General features: G+C 39.4%; 1 protein-coding gene across 12 annotated transcripts in view; it reads left to right on the top strand.

The window, feature by feature from the left end:
* The window catches only part of rap1gapb (RAP1 GTPase activating protein b), a 106,460-nt gene that overhangs the window by 62,211 nt on the left and 22,532 nt on the right, over positions 1-21,717 (top strand). For 9 of the 12 annotated variants that reach the window (XM_088308376.1, XM_088308369.1, XM_088308371.1 and 6 more), the window contains 3 exons: positions 6,707-6,800; positions 13,418-13,528; positions 19,166-19,213. In XM_088308376.1, coding sequence (XP_088164502.1) covers positions 13,448-13,528; positions 19,166-19,213 — 129 coding nt within the window. In that variant the 5' untranslated portion in view covers positions 6,707-6,800; positions 13,418-13,447. The remainder of the gene's footprint in view (positions 1-6,706; positions 6,801-13,417; positions 13,529-19,165; positions 19,214-21,717) is intronic. The other 3 variants (XM_088308374.1, XM_088308372.1, XM_088308378.1) reach the window with 1 other exon arrangement.

Genomic DNA, 21,717 nt, shown 5'->3' with positions numbered 1-21,717 from the left:
AACTTGTTGACACAATACCTCCACTCAGCAGCAATTTTCTTGAAACTTTGTTTTTAGGGCCTGTTCATCGCTGCCTGCAGTGACTTTAATTAAATTGGCATCTTTCTATTTCATCACAAGAAGAGGAAGAGTGCATGTCAATTCTGTACTCTATTGGATTATTAGCACAAAAGGCCTTTTTCACTGCATCCATTTGGACTTAATAGCTTCCATCATATTCATCCTTGTAATGAGATGATTCCCTTCAGGAGTGCAAGCCACATCTGACAGCGAGAGAATCGTGACCAGATTTGTTGGGGTGCTGGGGCTAATTAGTTGGCAATTACGGTTGTGATTTATCCATTATCGACAGTGCAAGTGTCCATATTGACATTCACATTCATAGTGTTGCGTCTTCGTTTGTTCATTAAAAGGCTGAGAGTCATGGTCAAGAGAACTTGAACACGGTGATAGTCTCCAGCCGACCTCTTTTACGATTAGACTGGTCAACAAATCTTTACTAACATTTCTAAAAGTAAAATTTCTCAGATTTATTTTTCTTTGCACGGAGTCTGAATCTGCTCTGACTTTCTTTTGCGCACATCAGGTTAATAACGACAACAACAATGATAGTAATAATAATAATAGCAATAATACAATTTGTTTTGTAGTATGTGATGTGCAAGCTTTCATAGGTCAGGCTTTGAAACCAAAAAATGAAAAACTTGATGTGTAGGGAAAATAGTAAAGACTCTTGTTAAATCAGTGTCAGAAATATAGGAAAACATAAGATAACTGATTAAAATTTCCTGACCATTGTTTTAACCATGCAGGTAACTGCTCAGTGTGGAAATTAACCAACATTTAATGACAAAATCAATAGTGTTTAAGTTTGAAAGCTTCTTTGACTAGATGGCATCCAAAATCAAGCTGGTTCTTGATGTAGACATGGCAAAAATATAAAATGTTTCTAGTCCCAGTAAAATCAACTTTGGACTTGACACACAACACCGCCAAATTTGAATCATTAGAATGGCAGAATACATAAGTATAGTATATACAATGAGGCTTCAAAATTATGGGCATTTAATCCTCCCCACTCATCTGTCAAACAAATCCCTATACTGCGACCTACTTAATTAAATCCACTTTGTATAGCATTTGTCTTATGCCTTCACACTGCATGTTGGAGCCGCAAAACTATATTCGCTTAATGACTCGGTGGCTGCTAGGTCGCCATTGGGCTTTTTCACACCGTGACAACGAAGCGCTCTAAAGAGGCTGTTTCAGCACTAAGCCACTGTCCACATGGCTGCCATATCAGACTATATCACCCAACAATTGTTCACTCTTTCTTCCATTTTTCCATCTGTGACGTGATCATACTCATGGTCGACAGTTAGGTGTTCTATACTGGCTCCTCCTCCCCAAAAAACTCTTGTAGTGATACTCTCTGAAAGCAATATTGAGTTTGCACTGCATTTTGCTTTGGCTTGCGTCCTCAAGTCAGGTGTCAGGACGGAGGAATTAGGTGTGCTATGAGTGGGTTGATCCTCTTATCAGTCTTGTAAAACAGCGCATTGACAGAGTAGACACACAAACGCTTGCAGCCTTCAGGGTTAGATTTGGGCGCCACTGAATGGTGGACGAAGCTTTCTATCTGCAAGATTAAATCAGAACTTTTAATTGATTGTAATTATGTGCAACAAAAACATGTCCACATAGACCCATCACCAGAGCCCAGCCTTAAGAGGACCACATGTAATACATTATTGGGGATTGGGGTGTAATTATTGCAGAGATCACTTCATTTGCTCCACATATTTGGATATATTCACATACAACTGCCACTCCATTTCAATCGTCTTGAATAGCGCACTTTGCTACAACAGCTAGTATTATAATAAACATCAACACCTTATTGAGTAGACCAGCGCTGCAGCCATATTGGATGTGACAAAGTGAAACTGTTTGTGATGATGCCTCGTTCACTTGCTGCTTGGAGAATTATCAAGGCAGAACTCATTTGATTGCTACCCAACTACTGCTTTTGATTGCATTATGTCATTCTAACTCGATTTTCTGAATATTATTTGCTGATTTTCTGATGAATATAATGTCCACCTCCAATATGGTGGATGTGCTGACATATTGCTTCGAATGGGCCAGCAGGTGTCTGCAGCAGAACTGAAAGAAAAACTGCAAAATAAAATTGATCTTCATTTTAATTGGTTTGTAGCTCCTGTGGTTTCTTTTTAGGAAATGGGTTCAAATAGCTCTTTAGTTGCGGGCACTAATGTAATAAATATTAGTGTGATGCCACAAGTATTGCAGATTTGATGGCAAATGGCTTTTTCCTCTCCATGTCACTGGGGAAAATGTTTCTTCCATAAAATACAAAATGGGCAATATTTTTAGAGGCCGATCTGGATATAAGTAGAGATGACCACATACATTTTATTTTCTGAAATAGTAAACAACATGATCTTTTTTTTACATTTAAGTTGAGTTTTTCACTGCTACCACAGTGGCCACGGTGTTTTGCAGACATGGCTTGCCAAATTAAACAATACCGCCCCGAAAAACTCTCGCCTGCCAACATTGACATTCCTTAAATATAACCCTGTGGATCTACTATTAATTTCAGTCAAGCTGTGATCGGCTGTTGCAGATAAGTCTGGCCGTCAAACAAAATCACACCACAGTTTATCTATATTCTCAATGTCTTTGTGATAATCAATTCAGCATTTGTATTTCACGATACAAAAATAGCTACAATGGTATGATAAAATAATAATACAGATATCCGTGCCTCTATTGGGGAATATCTCAGTGGGTGGGCATGGCCCCTTATGGCCTGCGTCCACATGGCGCACAATACTCATGATACTCATCAGGATGGCTTTGTTTTCTTTTTAATGAAAATGGCTCCATCCATTACATTTACTGTTGTTATTATTATCTTGATCCTTATGATTAGTAGTCTGTCTTCACTTACCAAACCATGCGCCAAAACAACAGAAAGGGTGAAATATGACAATTCCGACTGGTCCCATTGTACCCTGTCGTCGCTTGGAAATTCCGCCCTCTGCTGCAGCTTTGTGAAGAGGATGCGTGCACAGATGGGCCGCCACTCTGAGCCAGTGACTGACATGTGAGACAAAGTGTGAATTCATATTGCGCGAGTCGCCTGCTAATTCCTTTAACGCACAGTTTTACACACACGCGCACACACACCCCCACACACACACACCCACACAGACACTGGAGTGCTGCAAGAACAATGAAAAGTTTCTATTTGGTTTCATGGGCCATTAAAAAGTATTCTACCTCAATTTGACCCCTGAAGCCTGGGTTTTCCATTTAAAAAAGCAAACACTATGCCTGCTTTTTTTTTGGGGGGGGGGGCGGGGGGGACAATCAAAACCTCAATTGGATCCATTTAAAAGTTGCTGCAGCTCTAGTGTTTTGGGGTTTTTTTACTCGTTGTGACTGCAAGATTTTTCAACTGTCCTTATTTCCTATATGAATAAAACATGAATTCAAACACAGAAAATTGTAATCTGATGGAGACGAAAATATTGGAAGTTTTTCCAGTAAGACGATAAAAATGTTGAGTAAAGCAACAATGTGCTGAAGATGACATGGAATTGACAAAACATCCAAACTTTCAGTTAGCGACCAATGAGATTGCTCCAATCTTGTCTCTGCTCATCATGGCCGCTATGAAGGCTGGTGGTGTCTTGGGATGATACTTTACTTTATTCTGTGACATTCGTATTTCAAATCTTTTCCAATTAAAATGAACAAAGATGCCATTAATCTGTGCCAGCCCCCACCTCCTAAAAAAACTAAAAATATAAGTTATGAAGTTTAAAGAGGAAAGATTATGATCAATATTGTACTTTAATCTGATGCATTATTCTCATTCTTCTTCTTCTTATTATTATTATTATTATTGGTATCATTGGTATTATTGGTATTATTATTATTATTATTATTATTGTTATTATTGTTATTAGAAGCAATGACATAATTAAATGAAATTGAAAATAACACTGATTAACACAAATTTTAATCAGAGATGGCTTTTAGTGTTCCTAAATGTATTTTTGATGCCGATTTAAAAAATGTCTACTTTGTTCAAGCACATCAGGTTTCTGAAATATTTTCATTGTTTGTGATAAGTTTGCTCTATAAAATTATCCAAGCCGCTTTGAGGGTCGTGGGTATGCTGGAGCCTATCCCAGCTGGGGCAATAGGGGGTGTACACTCTGAACTGGTTGCCTGCCAATCGCAGGACACACAAAGACAAACAACCAGTCACAATCACACCTAAAGTCAATTTAAAGTGGCCAATCAATCCACCATGCATGTTATTGGAATGTGGGAGGAAATTGGAGTACCCGGAGAAAACCGCAAGGCCAGGGCTATTATCGAACCCTCGACCTCTGCATTGTGGGGCGGACGTGCTAACCAGTCGACCAAGATTATTATTATTATTATTATTATTATTATTATTATTATGAAAACCTGATGTGCTAGAGAAATATGAGGACAGAATCAGAACACAGAATACCCTTTGTTGTCATTGTACTCGGTGTACCACAAGATTGGAGAGCTCCCCTCTCCAGTGCAATATAACAAATAATTTAATTAAATACATCAATTAAATTAATGAAATATTAAATGATTAAATAGAAAATAAATGTGAAATTAAATAAATAACACATAATGTTGCAGTTCTACAAGGTAAGGGTAGTTTTGTGCGAGAGTTCAGTATGGAGATGGCTCTTGGGAAAAATGTTTTTTTAGTTTTTCAGTTCAATCAGTACAAAGAAACCATCTTGAAAGTTTATTCGAATCTCTGATTTAAAAAAAAAATCTAAAAATTTGTTGACCAATGTAATTAATCCCTTATTTTTCCAAACTGCATCATTGAATATCTGTTGCTCTTTCTGGTTTGCCTTTAAACTCGCACACAACTACTTGTTTTGGAAATGTGCTGCGGTTTCATTCCAAGTTAGGGGTGATGGAGAACTGATATTGGCTCGGACATCACAGGGTGGAATTTCTGCTGCATTTTATGGAAATTAGCCGGTGAAAGTAGTGTATGTTATCACAGCATGTGATTAAATGGAGCAATCACCAGAGATGATGTGTTTGTTATTCGACGCGCGGCGCCAATTTGTGTCTTGTGTGTGCAGCACGTATTGCAGTGGGCCCGCAGAGATGCCGCGCGACACAATGCGTCTGTCACGTGATACAGACACAATGCACCTAATGTCGCCTGTGCGAGCACGGGAGTAGAAATAGGCCTTGGGACACAGATGGGTATACTAGTTTATTGCGACATCACAGCTCTACTCAAATCCTCAATCATTCTCCCTCAAGGATAAAGAATACGTCTAATTAGCGATATTGTTCTTTAAATGCGCTGTTGCTAGATGTAAATTAACATTAGTCTTAACCTCGCTGGCTGAAAAGCTAAGATACACAATGAGGTTGCATTAAATACATAATGTGTAATTCTCTTTGTTTTACGTTTTTTGAAAACAATGTATTGTATTTCTAGACACCGTTGTAAAATGCAAAACCTGTTTGAAATCTAATCTGATGCAGATAGCACACGCTGTACATTGCAAAATTTTCCCTGTGAACCAGATTGGAGGTTTTGGTCAGGTGACTGTTCCGCTTCCTTGTTGTCATCACACAAAGTAAAAGCTGCTAACCAAAAAATCCCAAGTTTCGGAAAGTCCTGCAGATTGGAAATTTTGTAGCCATCAATATTTGTTATTTATGATGATGTTGTCTCTGTCCAAATAGTGTTCGCATTTAATGATGCCAGATTTTACATTTCTACATCAAAAATTATCAGGTGCGACATGGTGTGAAATACCATTGCTATTCATGAACAGAGTCACAGTTGCTGAAAAACTATACATCCATCTGTTCTCTGAAAGGTATATATTTTTTTTTTTACTTTGCAATTCCGGAATATTTTTCAATTTTTTTTTTCTTCCGGAAGATCAAAGAAAAGAAAAGTAATGATGTAGAAATGATGTTATATCATTGCCAAAACATCAAAGCATTTACTTCATAGTCAATAGGGGAGTATAATAATAAGCGCTTGAGCTGCTACGACGTATCAAGTCAGTATTATGATCACCAGATATTTTAATTATGAAAGACTAAACTTTACTAATGCAGATCGCTCGCTTTGTTGCTGTAACAAGGTTCGTTCTGTCCCATTGCTAATATAACAGCTAATGCTAGTGATCTTCAAGGACCTGCGTTGAGTAAATGCTGAAAATTGATTGGGAAAAAAAAGAAATTAAAAAAAAAATATCTCAATCAAGCAGAGCAGCCATAAAAAAAAAAAAACTATGAAATGAAGACAATGGACTGTTGAGAGGGTAAATTAAGAAATGTTCGTAGAACAAATAATAGGTGGTTTGTAAATGTAGATCAGTGCTTTCTGTGGCCCAACTCATAGTCTCTACTGCTTATCTGGGCTACATTAGCTGTTAAGTGGAACAATCTGCTATGTGAAGCACACTACACGACCAACGGTTCAGGTAGAACAATTCTTCTGAGGGGACACCTCTCAGTATCCATGAGCCATTTCCCAGGAAATTGCAGTTTGTAGTATCTCAAATACAACCTATCAACACTCGCATAGTCCTAATCTCTCCTCTCCTGCCTCCCCCCCTACCTGTGCTCGCAGGAAGCACGATGGAAGGATCCCCCGCATCCCTGATGAAGTAGAGCGCTCACTCCAACATTCCGGTCCACTGCTGCCTCTTCCCGCTATCTTGCAGGTAAGACTTCAGGAGGACATCCTGGGATTTCATCAATCACAACCAGGAAACTGAGCTTGTCATAAAAACCAAAAAGAACCGTTTTTTCAATGCATTCTTTAAGTTGTTATCCTGAAAACAGCCATTGGGTGTTGTTCATTCTACTTGTACATAACAACAATAGGTACAAGTCATACAATTATGACTTGGGTGTATTTTTCAACTAATACAGAGAGCTGAATCAAAAGTATAATTAATCTATAGTTACTTTTTATTGAATATACCGTCCTTTATGCGGTGATTTACTCAGTTTTTGTGACTTTGTGTTCCTGCCATTTCTCCCTGTCCCTTTTCTGCTATGTGATGCAGCTGGTAAACCTAAGGCATATGTTGTTGGAAAAAAAAAAGGCTAAGGCCCCTGGAATTGTGTCTAGCAACAGGTGACAGATGGGACATTTACCACTGCTATATCTTTTTTGTTTGTGTGGTTTGTGGTTTGGTCAAAGCAAATAATAAATTTGAAAACGTGAAAAAGCTGTTTACTAGTTGAATTTCTATTCGGTTTATTTTAGATTTAGTACAAGGCATCCATCTTGGAATAAGGCCTCATTAGACTTGGCGTGAATTATGGGCGCCACCTCCGGTACAACCAACGTTTTGTTCACTGGTAACTGAATGTGCAAGGCCAATTCCTATGACAGCTAGACTTATGGATCAGGACCCAAGATGCACGGGAAATATTATGTCATATGACATCAACAAACGGTGGGGTGGGGTGTAAATTGACAATGGATGACAAAAAAGTATTCTTAAACAAGTCTCAATTATGATACTTTATTGCTTTGGTGGAACAATTTCCGCGAGGTGAGTCTCACCTTATGCCGAATCTCCCTATCCTTTTTTCTGCTGTGTTTTGCAGCATGGCCCTCAGACCCAAGTTACCATGGAAACAATGCACAGGAATGGAAAAAAATAAGGGTGGTTTGGGCACTAATGGGTGTGTCCAAGGAATATAGGTGACAAATGTGATGTGAGGAGGTAAAATACAGTAATCCCTGCTAGCACGCTTCTCATTTTCATTATTCTGAACGTCATCTTTTTGTTTTTTTTCGTGGCTTAGTACATTGCCATCGGATGACGAATAATGCACATAAAATGAAGAAAAGTGTCTGGACACACAAAGTAGCCACCATGCCTGACACAAAACAGAAGACTATTTTGCTTAATAAATGCAGATGGATGAAGCCAGATGGTTACAATAAAGCACTTTTCACAGCAGGGACGTGATGAATAAATATGAATAAATGACTAAAAGGATGCACCTGTTAGTTATTGGCACACTGGAGTTGTTCTTTTGAGAACATGGGCACTATTTTATACACACACACATATACATATATATATATATATATATATATATATATATATATATATATATATATATATATATATATATATATATATATATATATATATATATATATATATATATATATATATATATATATATATATACATATATATACATATATATATATATATATATATATATATATACATATATATATATATACACATATATATATATATATATATATATATATATATACATATATATATATATATACACATATATATATATATATATATATATATACGTATATATATATATATATATATATACATATATATATATATATATATATATATATATATATATATATATATATATATATATATATATATATATATATATATATATATATATATACATTTATTTTCCAAAGGGGGCTATTCCACCATAGTTTTAGCATAGTGCCTGAATCGCATGCCAATAGGTCAGCACTAGGCTGCATGAGTGTGCACAGAAAATGTTTGACACCTCATCAGTCACAACTTCCGTCTCAGGTTGGTTGTTTTTCCTCAGATGCAGTTAGCGGCACAAGACTGCGCTGGAGGTGGTTGATATTTTTTTTTATTCACTTTACCCTTATTTTACAGTCAGGTCATGCTGACAGTTTTCTCAAAGCGACTAAATGTGATTTTTTTGGGGGGGGAACTGCAGTCCTCCTCCTTAACTAGAATATTGTAGCCAGATTTATACAATTTTTGTTTGTGTTTGTATGTGGTTGGGAATCATTGGCAAATAGCAACTAGTTGTTTGTGTGTATGTCGAGATTTGTGTGATTTGTGATGGCTGTTCACTAATCACGTTTGTCTTTTAATCAAAAGTTTCACCTTGTAAACTGATGAAAGGCCTTTCTGGAGCTCGCTTTTCAACAAAAGGCTTTTGATGGAGTCTAACATGATGGCAAGATTGTTTCTCTAAAGAAAGCCAGACACTTAGAAGCAAATCAGAAAGTGATTAAAGTTTTGTCATCTGCCATTTCTTAAATTACTCTGATTTAGAAATATTTATTTTTGACAGCAGAAAATACTTGCGAAAGTAAATTGGTACAAAAAGAAATGTTATATTGCCAACAAGCCGCTCGACTGGGGCATGCCTTCAGCAATGAAATCCAAAAAGGAAATTATATTTCAATAACTGATAAAAAAAATATGCAGGTGCAAAATAAAAGAGAATGGTCATGGTATTTAGTAGCGGCACGGTGGCCGACTGGTTAGCACGATGGCCTCACAATACAGAGGTCATGTAATCACATGTTCTATCATGTTCTCCCCGTGCTTGCACGGGTTTCCTCCGGGTACACCGGTTTCCTCCCACATTCTGAAAACATGCATAGTAGGTTGATTGAACGCTCTAAATTTTTCCTAGGTATGAGTGTAAGCGTGGTTGGGCATTTTTCCTTGTGTGCCCTGTGATTGGCTGGCAACCAGTTCAGTTTCCCACAGGTGCTGTCTGATGGTTTAGGGTTCACCCCACCTACTGGCTGCTGACAGCCGGTATACGCTCCAGCAACCATGCGACACTTGTGAGGACAAGTGGCTCAGATAATAGATGGATGGATGGTATTTACAAGAACTGGCTGCTAGCACTAACATTCCTAGCCTAAGGAAGCCACACTCCATTGATTTTCCCACAAGTCTATATGGGTGGTGCAACATAAGTTAGTAAAAAAATTCCAATACACTTCTTAATTTCTTCAAATTTGTATGTAAATGTCACTCTCTTCCTTTTTATCTTCAATTTAAATTTCCACCGCAGCCCGTTGAAGCAGAACATGTTGACAAAGCTAGCGCTAATTCCCCGCACTTGGGAACGTCATTCCATTCATTTCCATCTACAATCGTCATAATCAACTTAATTTTATGCGTGTCAGTAAACATAGCTTCCTTTTTACCTTCTGTTTCAAATCCTACTGCAGCCTGTTGAGGTAGGACATGTTGGCAACGCTAGTGCTAATTTTCCAAACCTGGGAAACTTCACTCTGTTCATTTCCCATCATCTATGTTGGTGGATAATGGCATATTTTAATATTTTCAAGAAAATTCTTCTGTTCAAGTTTGTCTCTGAACTTTGCTCTTTTACTGTTGACCATCTTCAATTTCAATTGCAGCCCATTGAGGCTGAACCAGATGAAAAAACCTCACTTCATTAATTTCCTATGTTTTTTGTTGGTGGCATATATTACAATATTTTAAATTAACTTTTTTTTGTTTCAGTTTGCCTCTCAACTTTTGCTGCTTTTTTCCCATTTGCCATCTTGCCATTTGCAGCCCGTTGAGGCAGAACATGTTGACAACCCTCGCGCTCACTTGGCCTGGCTGTTCAACTTAACTCTCTTGATTGTTGATGTTTTGTTTGTCAATATTCTTTGTTATGAAATTTATAGAAAGCACATTGCTATTTTAGTTGCTTTTTTGTTTTGGTCGTTGTTTTTTATGCATTGTTTCTGTGTGCAACCCATTTAGGCAGCAGTGACATCGCCTCACGTGTCAGTCAGCAGAGGAGTGAAAAAAAAATACTTTCCATTGAGGATTGTCTTCTTTCCACTTCTTTTTTTATGTGTACAAGTTACATTTCAAATCGGGCATGTGGAGGTGGCCCATGCAGGCCCACACATTGACCGCAGTGAGTTCTAACTAGAGTCGATTTACTTGGCCGAGGTAGCCTTGTGGAGCTATTCAGGGCTCTACAGTCATTGATTGACTCGCTTTTGAAGTCTGGTTTCCATTCAAGGATGAGCACAACCCTGACAGCATCAATGAGGTACTGGGAGAGAAGATGTATTGCTCCGGAGGAAAATCATTTGCATGTTTGCCTAAGGAAATGAAAGGGAAAAAAAAGGGTGCGCTCTGATGTGCGGACTTAATGAACTCGTGGAGCTGTGCAGCCGTGGTTCATGGATATTTATGCCATCCTTTTTTACGTGTCCGCATGCTGTGTTTTTTTGGCGGGAACTGAGGCGAAGGGCTGCCAGTCGTGCGGCGGCGCCGTTAATAAGGCAAACCGCTTGTGCGCAACTATGACACTCTGAGATGAAGAGATCTCTTCCCGCCGTGCTGCTATTAAAACACTGGGAGGCCTCCACATTGTCTTAGGAGTGACTCTATGATGGAACTTTTTTTCTTGCAGTAGAAAGTAGTAAGGTAGAAATTGTGGAGCATGAGAAGGATGCCAAACTTGCCGCATCATATTAAAAAAGATTCAAGGCAATCATTGCAATTGCAATTTCAGAGTTGATTTTCGAAATTTATTATTTTTTTTTTTTTGGTGGGTAAAATGAAGCCAACAGCAATGTTTAGGATTCCCTGCTCTTTGCAAATCGTCGCATTACACCTTTGATAAAAGAGACGTTTTTGCTTCCAGGTGTCTTTCTACTTCCATTTTTTCCAGAGTGGAAAAAATTGCTTACACATTCCATTGTTTTGTTTGACCAGCCAGACCACCTGTGGAGGTCTTCATATTGCACAAACTCATAATTTCTGTTTGTGACTGACACTTTAAGTCAATACTTACCACCCGCAGGACCAGGACAACATTGTATTTGGGCTAGGTACACGCTGCTGAATCAGCACTCTTTTCACAGCTTTTCAATGTCAAATCTTCGGGGTTTTTGTTTGTTTTCTCTAAAGACGCACCCTTGTGGTTTTAATAGCTGATTTTTTGGGGAGAATCTACTTGGCCAACGGTCCCATATCTGTGTTGTTATCCCCAAGTGGCGTCACTGAAGGCAATTTTGCAGAGTATTAATTTTGCTGGTGCTGACTCTACGCTTCTTTGTTGTGTAAATCTTTCACAAAAACAATCGCATGTGTGTGTGTGTGTGGGGGTGTGTGTGTGGGGGTGTGCGTGCGTGTGTGTACATTCTCTCGCAAGAGACAGGCGTGTAGTGCGTAGACAGTAATGCACACTGGGTAATGGAGTATACTCATAGTTTGAGTTTAACAAACGGGAAGACAGAAATAGAACCAGAGAAGGAACTGTGGGCTCATGTGAAGTGCCAGTACGCCGCAAAAAGTCCTGGTATGCTACTAGCTAAAATTGAGAAGTGCTGGTACTCTGTACTAATGCGTACATGCCCACTTAAAGCACTGAATGAAACTGATGGTGGCTGAGTCTGTCTCAATCATGTCACACCTTGAGACAAGAGATGGACAAAGATGGCTTTTGTTTATATTTTAAACTTGTTCTGTATTAACCCTTTGATGTGCAACATACAGTTGGGGAAATTATTATTTGTCCACCTGCTCAAAAAGGCGCAATTGCAGGCCCGACTTATTTTTTCTAGAGAACATCAATGAGACTCAGACAAGATTCGGAAGAATGTGTATGCATCATTAGAAGCTAATGCTAATCTATCCTTTCAACAACACTCACTTCGGCTCTCTTTACCTTTTTGCTTTGTGACAATAGCACCAACGCCTGCCTCATATCGTTTCAGACCGTTTAGTTGACTGAATAGTCTCCAGACCTCGCTTGAAATCGGCTGTGGATCTTCGCTAAGCCTCGCTGATCATGCCGTGGGAAGACCGTTATGATGTAACTGTGGCGCAAAACAGCATGCTCGCTGACGCATTTTCACAAATGAGAAGTTGATTGGTGGTGGGCAGGCACTCCAGAGACACAAAGATTTCATTGAAGAACTTAAAAACACACTTTAATTCATAGTTTCTCTTTCTTAATAAAATTGCATCCTCATTACCTTTGAATTGAATGAAAAAAAAATAAATAAGAGCTTAGACCTAATTAAGGTTAGCACCAGATGAGTTTCTAACAGAGTATGACATAAAGTGTTTTTAAAAAAGTTTTTCTCTCCCTTGTGCCAACACCTTTTTATATAAATTTAGCATGTAAACAACAAAATGAAAGAAACATGATGTTGTGGATGTTGTAGGTTTGTGACAACTTCCATTTTAAGAGTCCTCCTTTTTGCGATAGAGAGGAAGATGAATGTCCTCACATTGTTATTTGCCAAAAACGAGAAGCGTGCAGAATCGTGTGTACGGAATCGTGTGTGTGTGTGTGTGGTTGTGTGACTGTGCGTAAAGCATCTGAGACATTTTGTTCCTCCCTTCCTTCAACTTCCTGCGGTGCGAATGCATGTGCTGCAAAAAGAGGAAGGAAGTGGAATCCCATTCTCACATTTCAACGCCATCTTGCTCCTCACACGTCAAGGCGCTTCTCCGATTCAAATTTCCTCCTACTTTTGGCTTTTTTTTTTTTTGATCAACAGACTTTTAGCGCTCGCCGTTGTTGCGCGACCATGATGGCAAACACCTTCTCATACGCGCTGCTCCACAGCGCCCCCCGCAGACCTCTGCTCAACAGGAGATGCCTGAGCGACGTGAGTATAACTTTCTTGCGCTCGCCCCCTCAAAGGTTCGCCGAAATTGCTGATTCCAGATGAGACGTTTTGGATTTTATTTTGTCTGGCATCCTCTAGGGAATGAGCATGGGCTTGTGGTAGACCGGTCAGCGAAGCGTGAGGGATGTGTCGCGGGGCGGAGGAACATTGAAGTCAAGCTGGGCATCAAATTTGGGCGCTGTAGGTGGGCGCAAAATGCCAAAATTTTGTCATAGATAGATGAACAAAAATGCATTATTTGTAGCAGCTAAATAATAATATTCAGACCACCATCTTGGTGCTATATCTATAGACTTTTTCGAAGTCGAATTGATGTGCAACAAACGTAGCAAGTTTTGTCATGACTTGATTGGCGACCTCTCCCACAATACCTCATCCAGACAGCAAATGAATATCTCTTGTATGAAGCCGCCTCTTTCTAATTCATCCATATAGTACAAAAATTATGTGTACGTTAAGTGGCGACAGCTTCTGTACTGCCATTAGCGTTCCAGTAAACACACAATCGTGAGCGCTGCAATTATTAATACTAATGGTATTTGTTTGTTTAGATGTCTAAAAACATTAGTGGTGCTATTCATATATATTTGTGTGTGTGTGTGTGTGTTTGTGCGTGTGTGCGCCTAAGCATGTTTGGCAAGCCCCCGCGATGGCCCTTAGTAAATTTAAGATGTCATGTGGAAACATCAGCTTGGCATTTCAGTCCACTTCTGTTACATGGTGAACAAATAGGCCTGAGTACACAACAAGCAATGGGCCAGATGTGCCCGTCTCCTCACGTCGGAACGCCTTTAACGTGTACACCACATACGAGCAGTTTTAGTTATATAATTAAGCGATGTTACCTTGTTTTGGCATATGAACGCCTTTATGAAGGAAGGTTACTTTAGTGAAAAAGGTGGACCATTTTTTATTCTGGGGTGGACAGCTCCCAGCAATATCAGTGATCAAAGCGGAATTCTTTTACTGTTAGTATGTCTGTTTTGTGTAAGTGCGCCTTGGTTCGTGGAGAATGATGTAAGATGGAATTGATCCACAAATGTCTTGACTTTTGCTCTTTGTTGCAGAGGGGATGACTCTAGTAGCAAACAGATAAAGTAATTTCTCAATCAAAGTGAAAACAAATCCTGCATCACCAGATTTTGTGGTGGTTTTGTCAAAGTGGTTGTTAGGAAGCAGCTTCCTTAAATCAGTTACAAATCAACCAAACTAAAGCACAGATTATAACAATAATGCAAACAAATCTGTGGCTTTACCACTTGAACATATCCGACTTAAATGTTGCATGAAACATGATGGCCCAGACTGGCGCCCGTGCGCTCAGAGTAAAAACGTCTTGATTAATATCTTTGTTCCAGCGCAACTTCAGTCGAGCGTGTTTGGGGCCGTGTTGCGCCTATTTGGGCGAAGCAGCCTTTTCTCCGACCCACCTGCTAATTTGATGACAGGAAGTCTGCCACATCTTTATTTTGGTGTCAAGGCAATGGACTATCTAGTTCAACATGCGTATTGTGCATTTGACAGATGCTCTACACCTCACCAAGTGTTCCCACAGCGCCTCCCCCACAGTATATCTTGCAATTTGGTGACAAATAGTAAACTGAAGTTTAGACTTCCTAAAAGGTGGTTTGTTTTGCCGCGCTGGTTGTCAAATGCGATTTGGGTGTATTTAATCATGCCGGCAGATGGGTTTGTGGTATTTCATCAAGAAGCAGGCTGACAGATTTGTGCTATTTCATTCATGAATATGACACCATTGTGAGAGAATCCCTCTGAATCAGGGGTGGGGTGGCCATCGTGAATTTCCCGAAAATATTTGAATAATTTTCCCAAACAGCCTGTGTATTTCTGGGCCGGTCCAGCGAGGCCATTACGGCCGTCAGCAACCTCAACACTGAACGTAAACTACTTACATAGGCAAAGTAAGATTATACCTGCTCATATGACATACCATTTTCAGATTTCCAAAACCTGCAGCATGCTTTACAAGCAGAGACAGCATCTTATCTTTTAAATGACAATTAATTCCGAGCAATAATTACTTTGTCTATTTTCAGTTGAATGCATGAAATCCGACAATGCCACTTAAGGCCACATGCAGACGTATCTAGCCTCAAAATATATGACCAATTAGCAAATCATTTGACCAGAAGATGTCTTTTGATTGGCCAGTAGCATAAAACATCAGAGACACAGCAAAGTCAAAGTCAACACTTTTATTTGATTTTACATTGTGCAGCACACTTCATCAGAGTGATGTGGTGACTCGCACCTGGCAGGTGGTCTGTTCGCACTGACGCTCATATTTATCAGCCACACGCTAAGTGGCAATTTTTTTCAAAGACTGCAAAGGAAACTCAACTTCCCCCGAAAATAACCCTTACCAACTCCCAGAAAAGAGTGGGGAAATATGCCCTGCTGTGTGTACATTTCACTGACTAATAATCGCTAGAACACGATCTTTTTTCAGAATCAGCTACTTATCATCGGTAACTGATTCAACTTCCTTCTCATATGCTCCTCGGCTCCAAAGAGCTTCATTACAAAGTCGGATGTTGAGCGTCTTCTGCTACGATGATGAAGCGAGGAGTGGGTTGTTCCACGGTACAGAACGGACAGTCATTGGAAAAATAATGGGCCTTTTACCTCCCATCAGATACGCAGCATTGATGATTCGATGATCTGTCTGAGGCGGAATCCTTCTTTAATTGATAGTGAAATAAGCGAATCAGCGATTTTATATCCAGCAGCTTAACCAGCTAGCAAGTGAGATGATGACTTAAAAAGTGCCGCTCATATAAATCTGATGAAAAAATTATTAGATCAGCATTTTTAACAAATACACTCAAAAAACACAATATATATAGCTTGAGGGGTCTTTGCAATTTGTGATACGGCATGTAAAATTGAACAGCTGACAGGGATAATGAAATCTTGTTTTTATTTTGATGTGATTTGTGACATGCGATTTTTTTTTCATGTTAATATGCAGTTTTCAGTTGGAATAATTTGAACACCTATGCTGTACTATAACGTCAGCCTACTCCTTTTGGACTCTCTTACTACAGTATATACTAAATGTATGTAAATGCATTGTCTGGAATATACTATGCCCAAATAAACTAAAAAAAAAGTCAAATAAACGAAACTAAAGTAAGCTACACATCATAGAAGTTGCCTGGATCATTTTCTTGAAAAGGAATGGAGGTGGAATTTACATATAAATAAATAAACCCATTCATGATGTAGGCCACCCTCGTGAAGAGAAGCAGCCTAGAAAATGGATGGATGGATGATGTAGGCCGGGAAAGAAATTGCTTCCCCTCCTTCAATGAGCAGCATCCGCCACTGGCAAACAGACAGATCCCACTCCGAGACGCGGATCACTACTACAGCTGAAAAGTCACAACACACACGCTGGAGTTTTGTATTTTAACCGCGCAAGACAAAAAAAGCTCAAACATATAAGCTACTCGCCTCAAGGTCTCAGGAGACTGAAATGAGGTGCACTCATTGTAAAAATTAAATTAGGTGCCTGTATAAGTTGAGTCTACAATCAAGATCATTTGTTTACAGTTTCATAGCACCTTGAGCAAAGGCATTAGCCGTAAAATAAAGTACAGTAATTCCTCACCAAATACATTCAACATGCCTGTTGAGCACATTTTTGTAACTTCAAACTCCAAAGTATCCTCTGCCTAATAGGGTACGTGTCAGAGGATCTCCTGGGGGCTTTTGCGAATGGTTTTATTCTCAGAAGAGTGACTTGTTTACAATGTTTGTGGAGGCAATCCAGGGAAGCTTTCGAAAAATGACATTCTAAAGAGTGGGAGAGATTTCCAAAGGTGTTGGGAGTGCGATAAGCGTTGAGCAAAGACCACTGGGAAAAGATATCAAAACAAGTCTAAAAGCATCGTGTGTGTCAACTCTCTCCCTCCCCCTTCAGACCTCGGACCTGTTTGCCATGATCGAGAGGATGCAGGTACTGTAAGTGGCTTTTTGCCAGCTGAACCACAGCACTTCCTCTAGCTGTAATCAAACGCCTTTCTCTGAATTTCACACCCAAAATGCAATTTATTTCTCCCTTGATGCACCAGTCTCCCTTTCCTGCTCTTTTCATATTCAGGACAACCTGCAGCTGCAACGTTTACGCATCAGTGTAACACTCAATTCGCTTTTCATGTGTGTTTTATATTTGCTGGCTTCAGCCTTTTTGCTTCGTTGCTTTTATTCTGATTGCAATCACTCGTATAGACTGCAGATATCCTCGAAACCTTCCAACTTTTGTCTGAGATGAAACAAAAGATGGTATTGGATTAACATTTTAGCATCTGTCATTAAAAACTGTTCAAACTTGTTACAAGTTTTCAATTTCTCGAGGCTCAATAAACTCAACAGATTTGTAAAATGTGCATACAAACCTCTTTGCGAGATGTTGTGAGTTGCAATCACCAGTTCTGTGTTATTTTTCTTTCCACTTTGCAAAGTGAAGGAGAAAGAGAAGGACATCACACGAAGCACCCCCCCCCCCCGCCCCCGTTCCATCATATTCATCTTGCCTCACTGAATGCGATCTATAAAGAATTGCATGAGCGCAGATGAGAAATCTCAATGGGCTCAATGACATGTTAATCCTGAAATGTGTGGAGCTCACATTAGTCAATAAACAGTGTGTATTAAAATATGCATCCTGTCCATCCATTTCTAAGTGATTGATTGGGAATTGTGACGAGAAACCTCTATCAAAGAATCTGTGAGTCACATGCTGCAGTGCCATGTTTTATTGTAAAGGAAGTACCATTTTCCCTCATTGAAGGTGATTAGTAAAGGTTTGTGACCACGAGAGTGCTGATACAAAACCTCTAGCGGCTCAAAGACACTTGAATAAGGAACTGTGCGCAATATATAAATGCGACACTAACATCAGTCAATAACCGATCCTGTCAAGCTATCTCGAAGTTTGGAGGTGATTGATTGAGAATTGTTGCTGCTCGTGCACCAAAAAGAAAAGTGTATGGGCGAAGAGTTCTTAGTGAGAGTTTTACTGTAGTGCAAAGAGATACGAGAAGCGTATCGCTTCAAAGCATCCCTCGTTCCCTTTGCTTCCATCTTCTCCCTTGTCCAAAAAGATCAGCATCACAATTTGATGCTTCTCAAATCTGACTATGGGGTTTTCCACACAAAGAGCTTACTGATCAACAATGAGTTTTTTTTTCTCCCCCACTTGCTCACAAATACACTCTGGGTTTTGGGAAGTGTCAGCGGAATAAGAATAGATACAATAGGGAGAAATCCTTTCCTGGCACTCTTCAGTCCACATGAGCATTTCTGCCTAATGACTGCTGGAGTTTGGCCTTTTTCCCGTGTTTATCTTTTTTGGGAGCATTTTAACCTCCTCCCCCGGCATCAGATTGACTTTATGTAACGTGATTGTGAGTCACAGGCAACAAAGAATAATCCGACACCTCCGTGCTGCGCTAGAAATGACTTTGACGATTCTAAAAAAAAAAAAAAAATGCTTCTGTTGAGCTTGTGCCTTTCAAAGCTGCTGTGGTGCTCTTTTTTTTTTTCACCTGTTCTGTTCACATCCTTTGATATGCTCCTTCCTGTCTGCAGGGTTGCAGAATGGACGAGCAGAGATGCCCCCTCCCACCGCCCCTCAAAGTGAGTCACAAATCCTCCCATCACCTCACCGAGCACAACGCGGATACATCCATGATGGATGATATACGAACCTTCTTCCTTATCAGCTGTCAGACAGGCTTTTTAAGCATGCTCACTGGCTGCAACCATGGCAAAGCCCAATGTTACCTAAATGGGGCTTATGCATTTCGAATTCAACACTGGTGCAGTATTGATTCTGAACAGGAGGTTTTGTGTCAGAATGCTGAACAATAGATGGTAACGTAACCTTACAGAGAACAAACAAAGCTGGGCAAGTGAACACTGGCTGTGGTTCTTTATATTCTCGTTATGAGGGCTGAAGTGTACATGGTTGTCGTTTTTCAGGGGCTCATGTGCACTTTTTGCGGAACTTCATTTTCTTTGGCTCCGACAACACAAACTCTCCTCTCCTCTGTTTTATTTATGGAGCACTTCAAAAATAACCGCTGAAACTAATTGTTGTACATAAATGAAATTGAAGATAAAACACCGGACAACTGAAAATAACATAATTTAAAAACAATAAAAATGCAACGATTCACCTTTTTCCTGGTGGCTCTCATGGAGAAGCGATTATGTGCGCAACTTCCGGTATGAGACTTTCACTCTGAATTTTGTTATTTGTAACAACAAGTTTTGTTTCACGTAGCGGCTTGTTTTGAATCTTTTTTTTTTCCACCCCCTTTTCTAAGCATTCATAAGAAAAATGTCTTACATGGCTTGGGAACTTGTTGCACGGTTGGCGTTCGTAAAAACAAACAGAAGAAGTTGAATCTGTGACTACAAGAGCAATGTTTTGAACTGGCAGGGACGAGGAGGAGAGAATGTTTCTGTGATAAATGCTAGTTTCTGCCTTCCCAGGGATGAACATTGCAGAAAGAAATTGTCTCAGAATAATTGTTTGAAAATACCACCATGTCAATATTGTGCCTGTGCTTCTTGTCTACTTCCGAACAAAGAGCACGGGAACACGCGCATTGAGTTTTGTGCTAATGTGTTTGCATTTCTGAGAAGATTGGCCGGGTACCAGGTTCCACAAGAAAATCAGATCATTGTTTTTGTGTGCGGGAGACACCACACTTTTCTATTAGTCAACCTCTGAAATTATAGGAAGGATTGCCGCAATATTTTGGAGTTCATGTTATTTTGTCAGTAAACTGTAGTGAGCGTGTTAGGTGAGGAAGACGTGCTCATAAAGGCAGTTGAAGTTGACATCAGTAAGGATGTTCACATAAACTAGGAAGTTTGATTGCAATATTTACGTCATTGAGCGACCTGAAGCTTTTTTCCATTAAGTGTCCCAGTAGTGCAGTTACCAAGCAATGAAAAGTAGGTTTAGTTGGGGCCTACGTTTGCTCTAAGCTAAATAACACTGTCCAACCTCCGTTAAAAGAATGCACATTTTCTTATTGTGTTTGGAACTGATACGCCTCAGAGATCTTGAGATTGCTCATTAACTCAAAGTTTAAAGTGACAGAGTTCATTAGTTAAACGTGACTGTTCATTACTTAAACAGGTGATTGTACCTTGTCACTGGCCTCTTTTTTTGTTATCCTCCTTCCCTGCTTCATTAGCCAAAAGTGGGATTCAAATTTTATTACTTATAAGCATCTTTAACTGTAACATTGTAACAGTCTGTAACTGGCATAGAAAGTGGACTCACAAAAGCAGTTTCCATGTAAACAAAACACTGCTTTCACTCTACTAGAAGTCACGCACCTATTTCACGCAAAGGCTCATGAGGCATAGGAATAAGGTGGATAATTGTCCACGGACAAAAAAAGCCCTATCCCTTCTTTTAGCTTCTGCTTCGACTTTTGAAGCAGCTGATGATCTGCCGATGCAATTTTAAACCATTGTCCAATTTAAAATCCAAGTTCAAGACTGTTGGCTTCGCAAAGTGTGTTAAGATTGAATCCCGGTTCAGCAAATAGAGAAGAGCAGTGGCCCTAAAACTGATTCATGGTGAACTCTACAAGGCAGTGGAGCCGAACAGGACTCAGAGCAAACGAGACGCAAATAGTTCTGTCTGATAAATAGGATATGAAGAAATGGGCTTGTGAGGGTTTGTTTTTAAAGTATTTCCCCAAAATATGTATTCATCATAATATAATGAACATACCGTCCGATTTTTTTGTAGGGATTTTCATATCAGTCCAAGATTACCTGATTCGATAACGCTGTTGAAATGCCTCTGACTATGTTCACTTTTCATCGTACTTTGTTTCTTAGTAGGTATGTTTATATTTATATTTTATTTATATTTTCCTGATTTTTCTTCCCGCAAGAGGGTTAGGTTATCACCATTTTTTACTTTGTTAGTTTACGCAAAAACGACCTTGCAACCTTGCTGGAATTTAGAATTGGAGCTACGAGAGCACTTATGAGAAATCTCAGAAAACTGCCTATCACAAGTTCTTGGAATTAGGTCATCCTCGCAACTTTGTTGAGTGCTGGAAGACGGGTCACAGAAAAAGCCAATACGTTGCGTGGATACATTTTCT

This window comes from Idiotropiscis lumnitzeri, chromosome 11, assembly GCF_059441095.1.
Source record: "Idiotropiscis lumnitzeri isolate Australia: NSW breed Sydney's pygmy pipehorse chromosome 11, RoL_Ilum_1.0, whole genome shotgun sequence".
NCBI classification, from domain to species: Eukaryota; Metazoa; Chordata; class Actinopteri; order Syngnathiformes; family Syngnathidae; genus Idiotropiscis; species Idiotropiscis lumnitzeri.
Note: the sequence above shows the minus strand (reverse complement) of the source record. Positions and strands in the feature narration are given on the sequence as shown.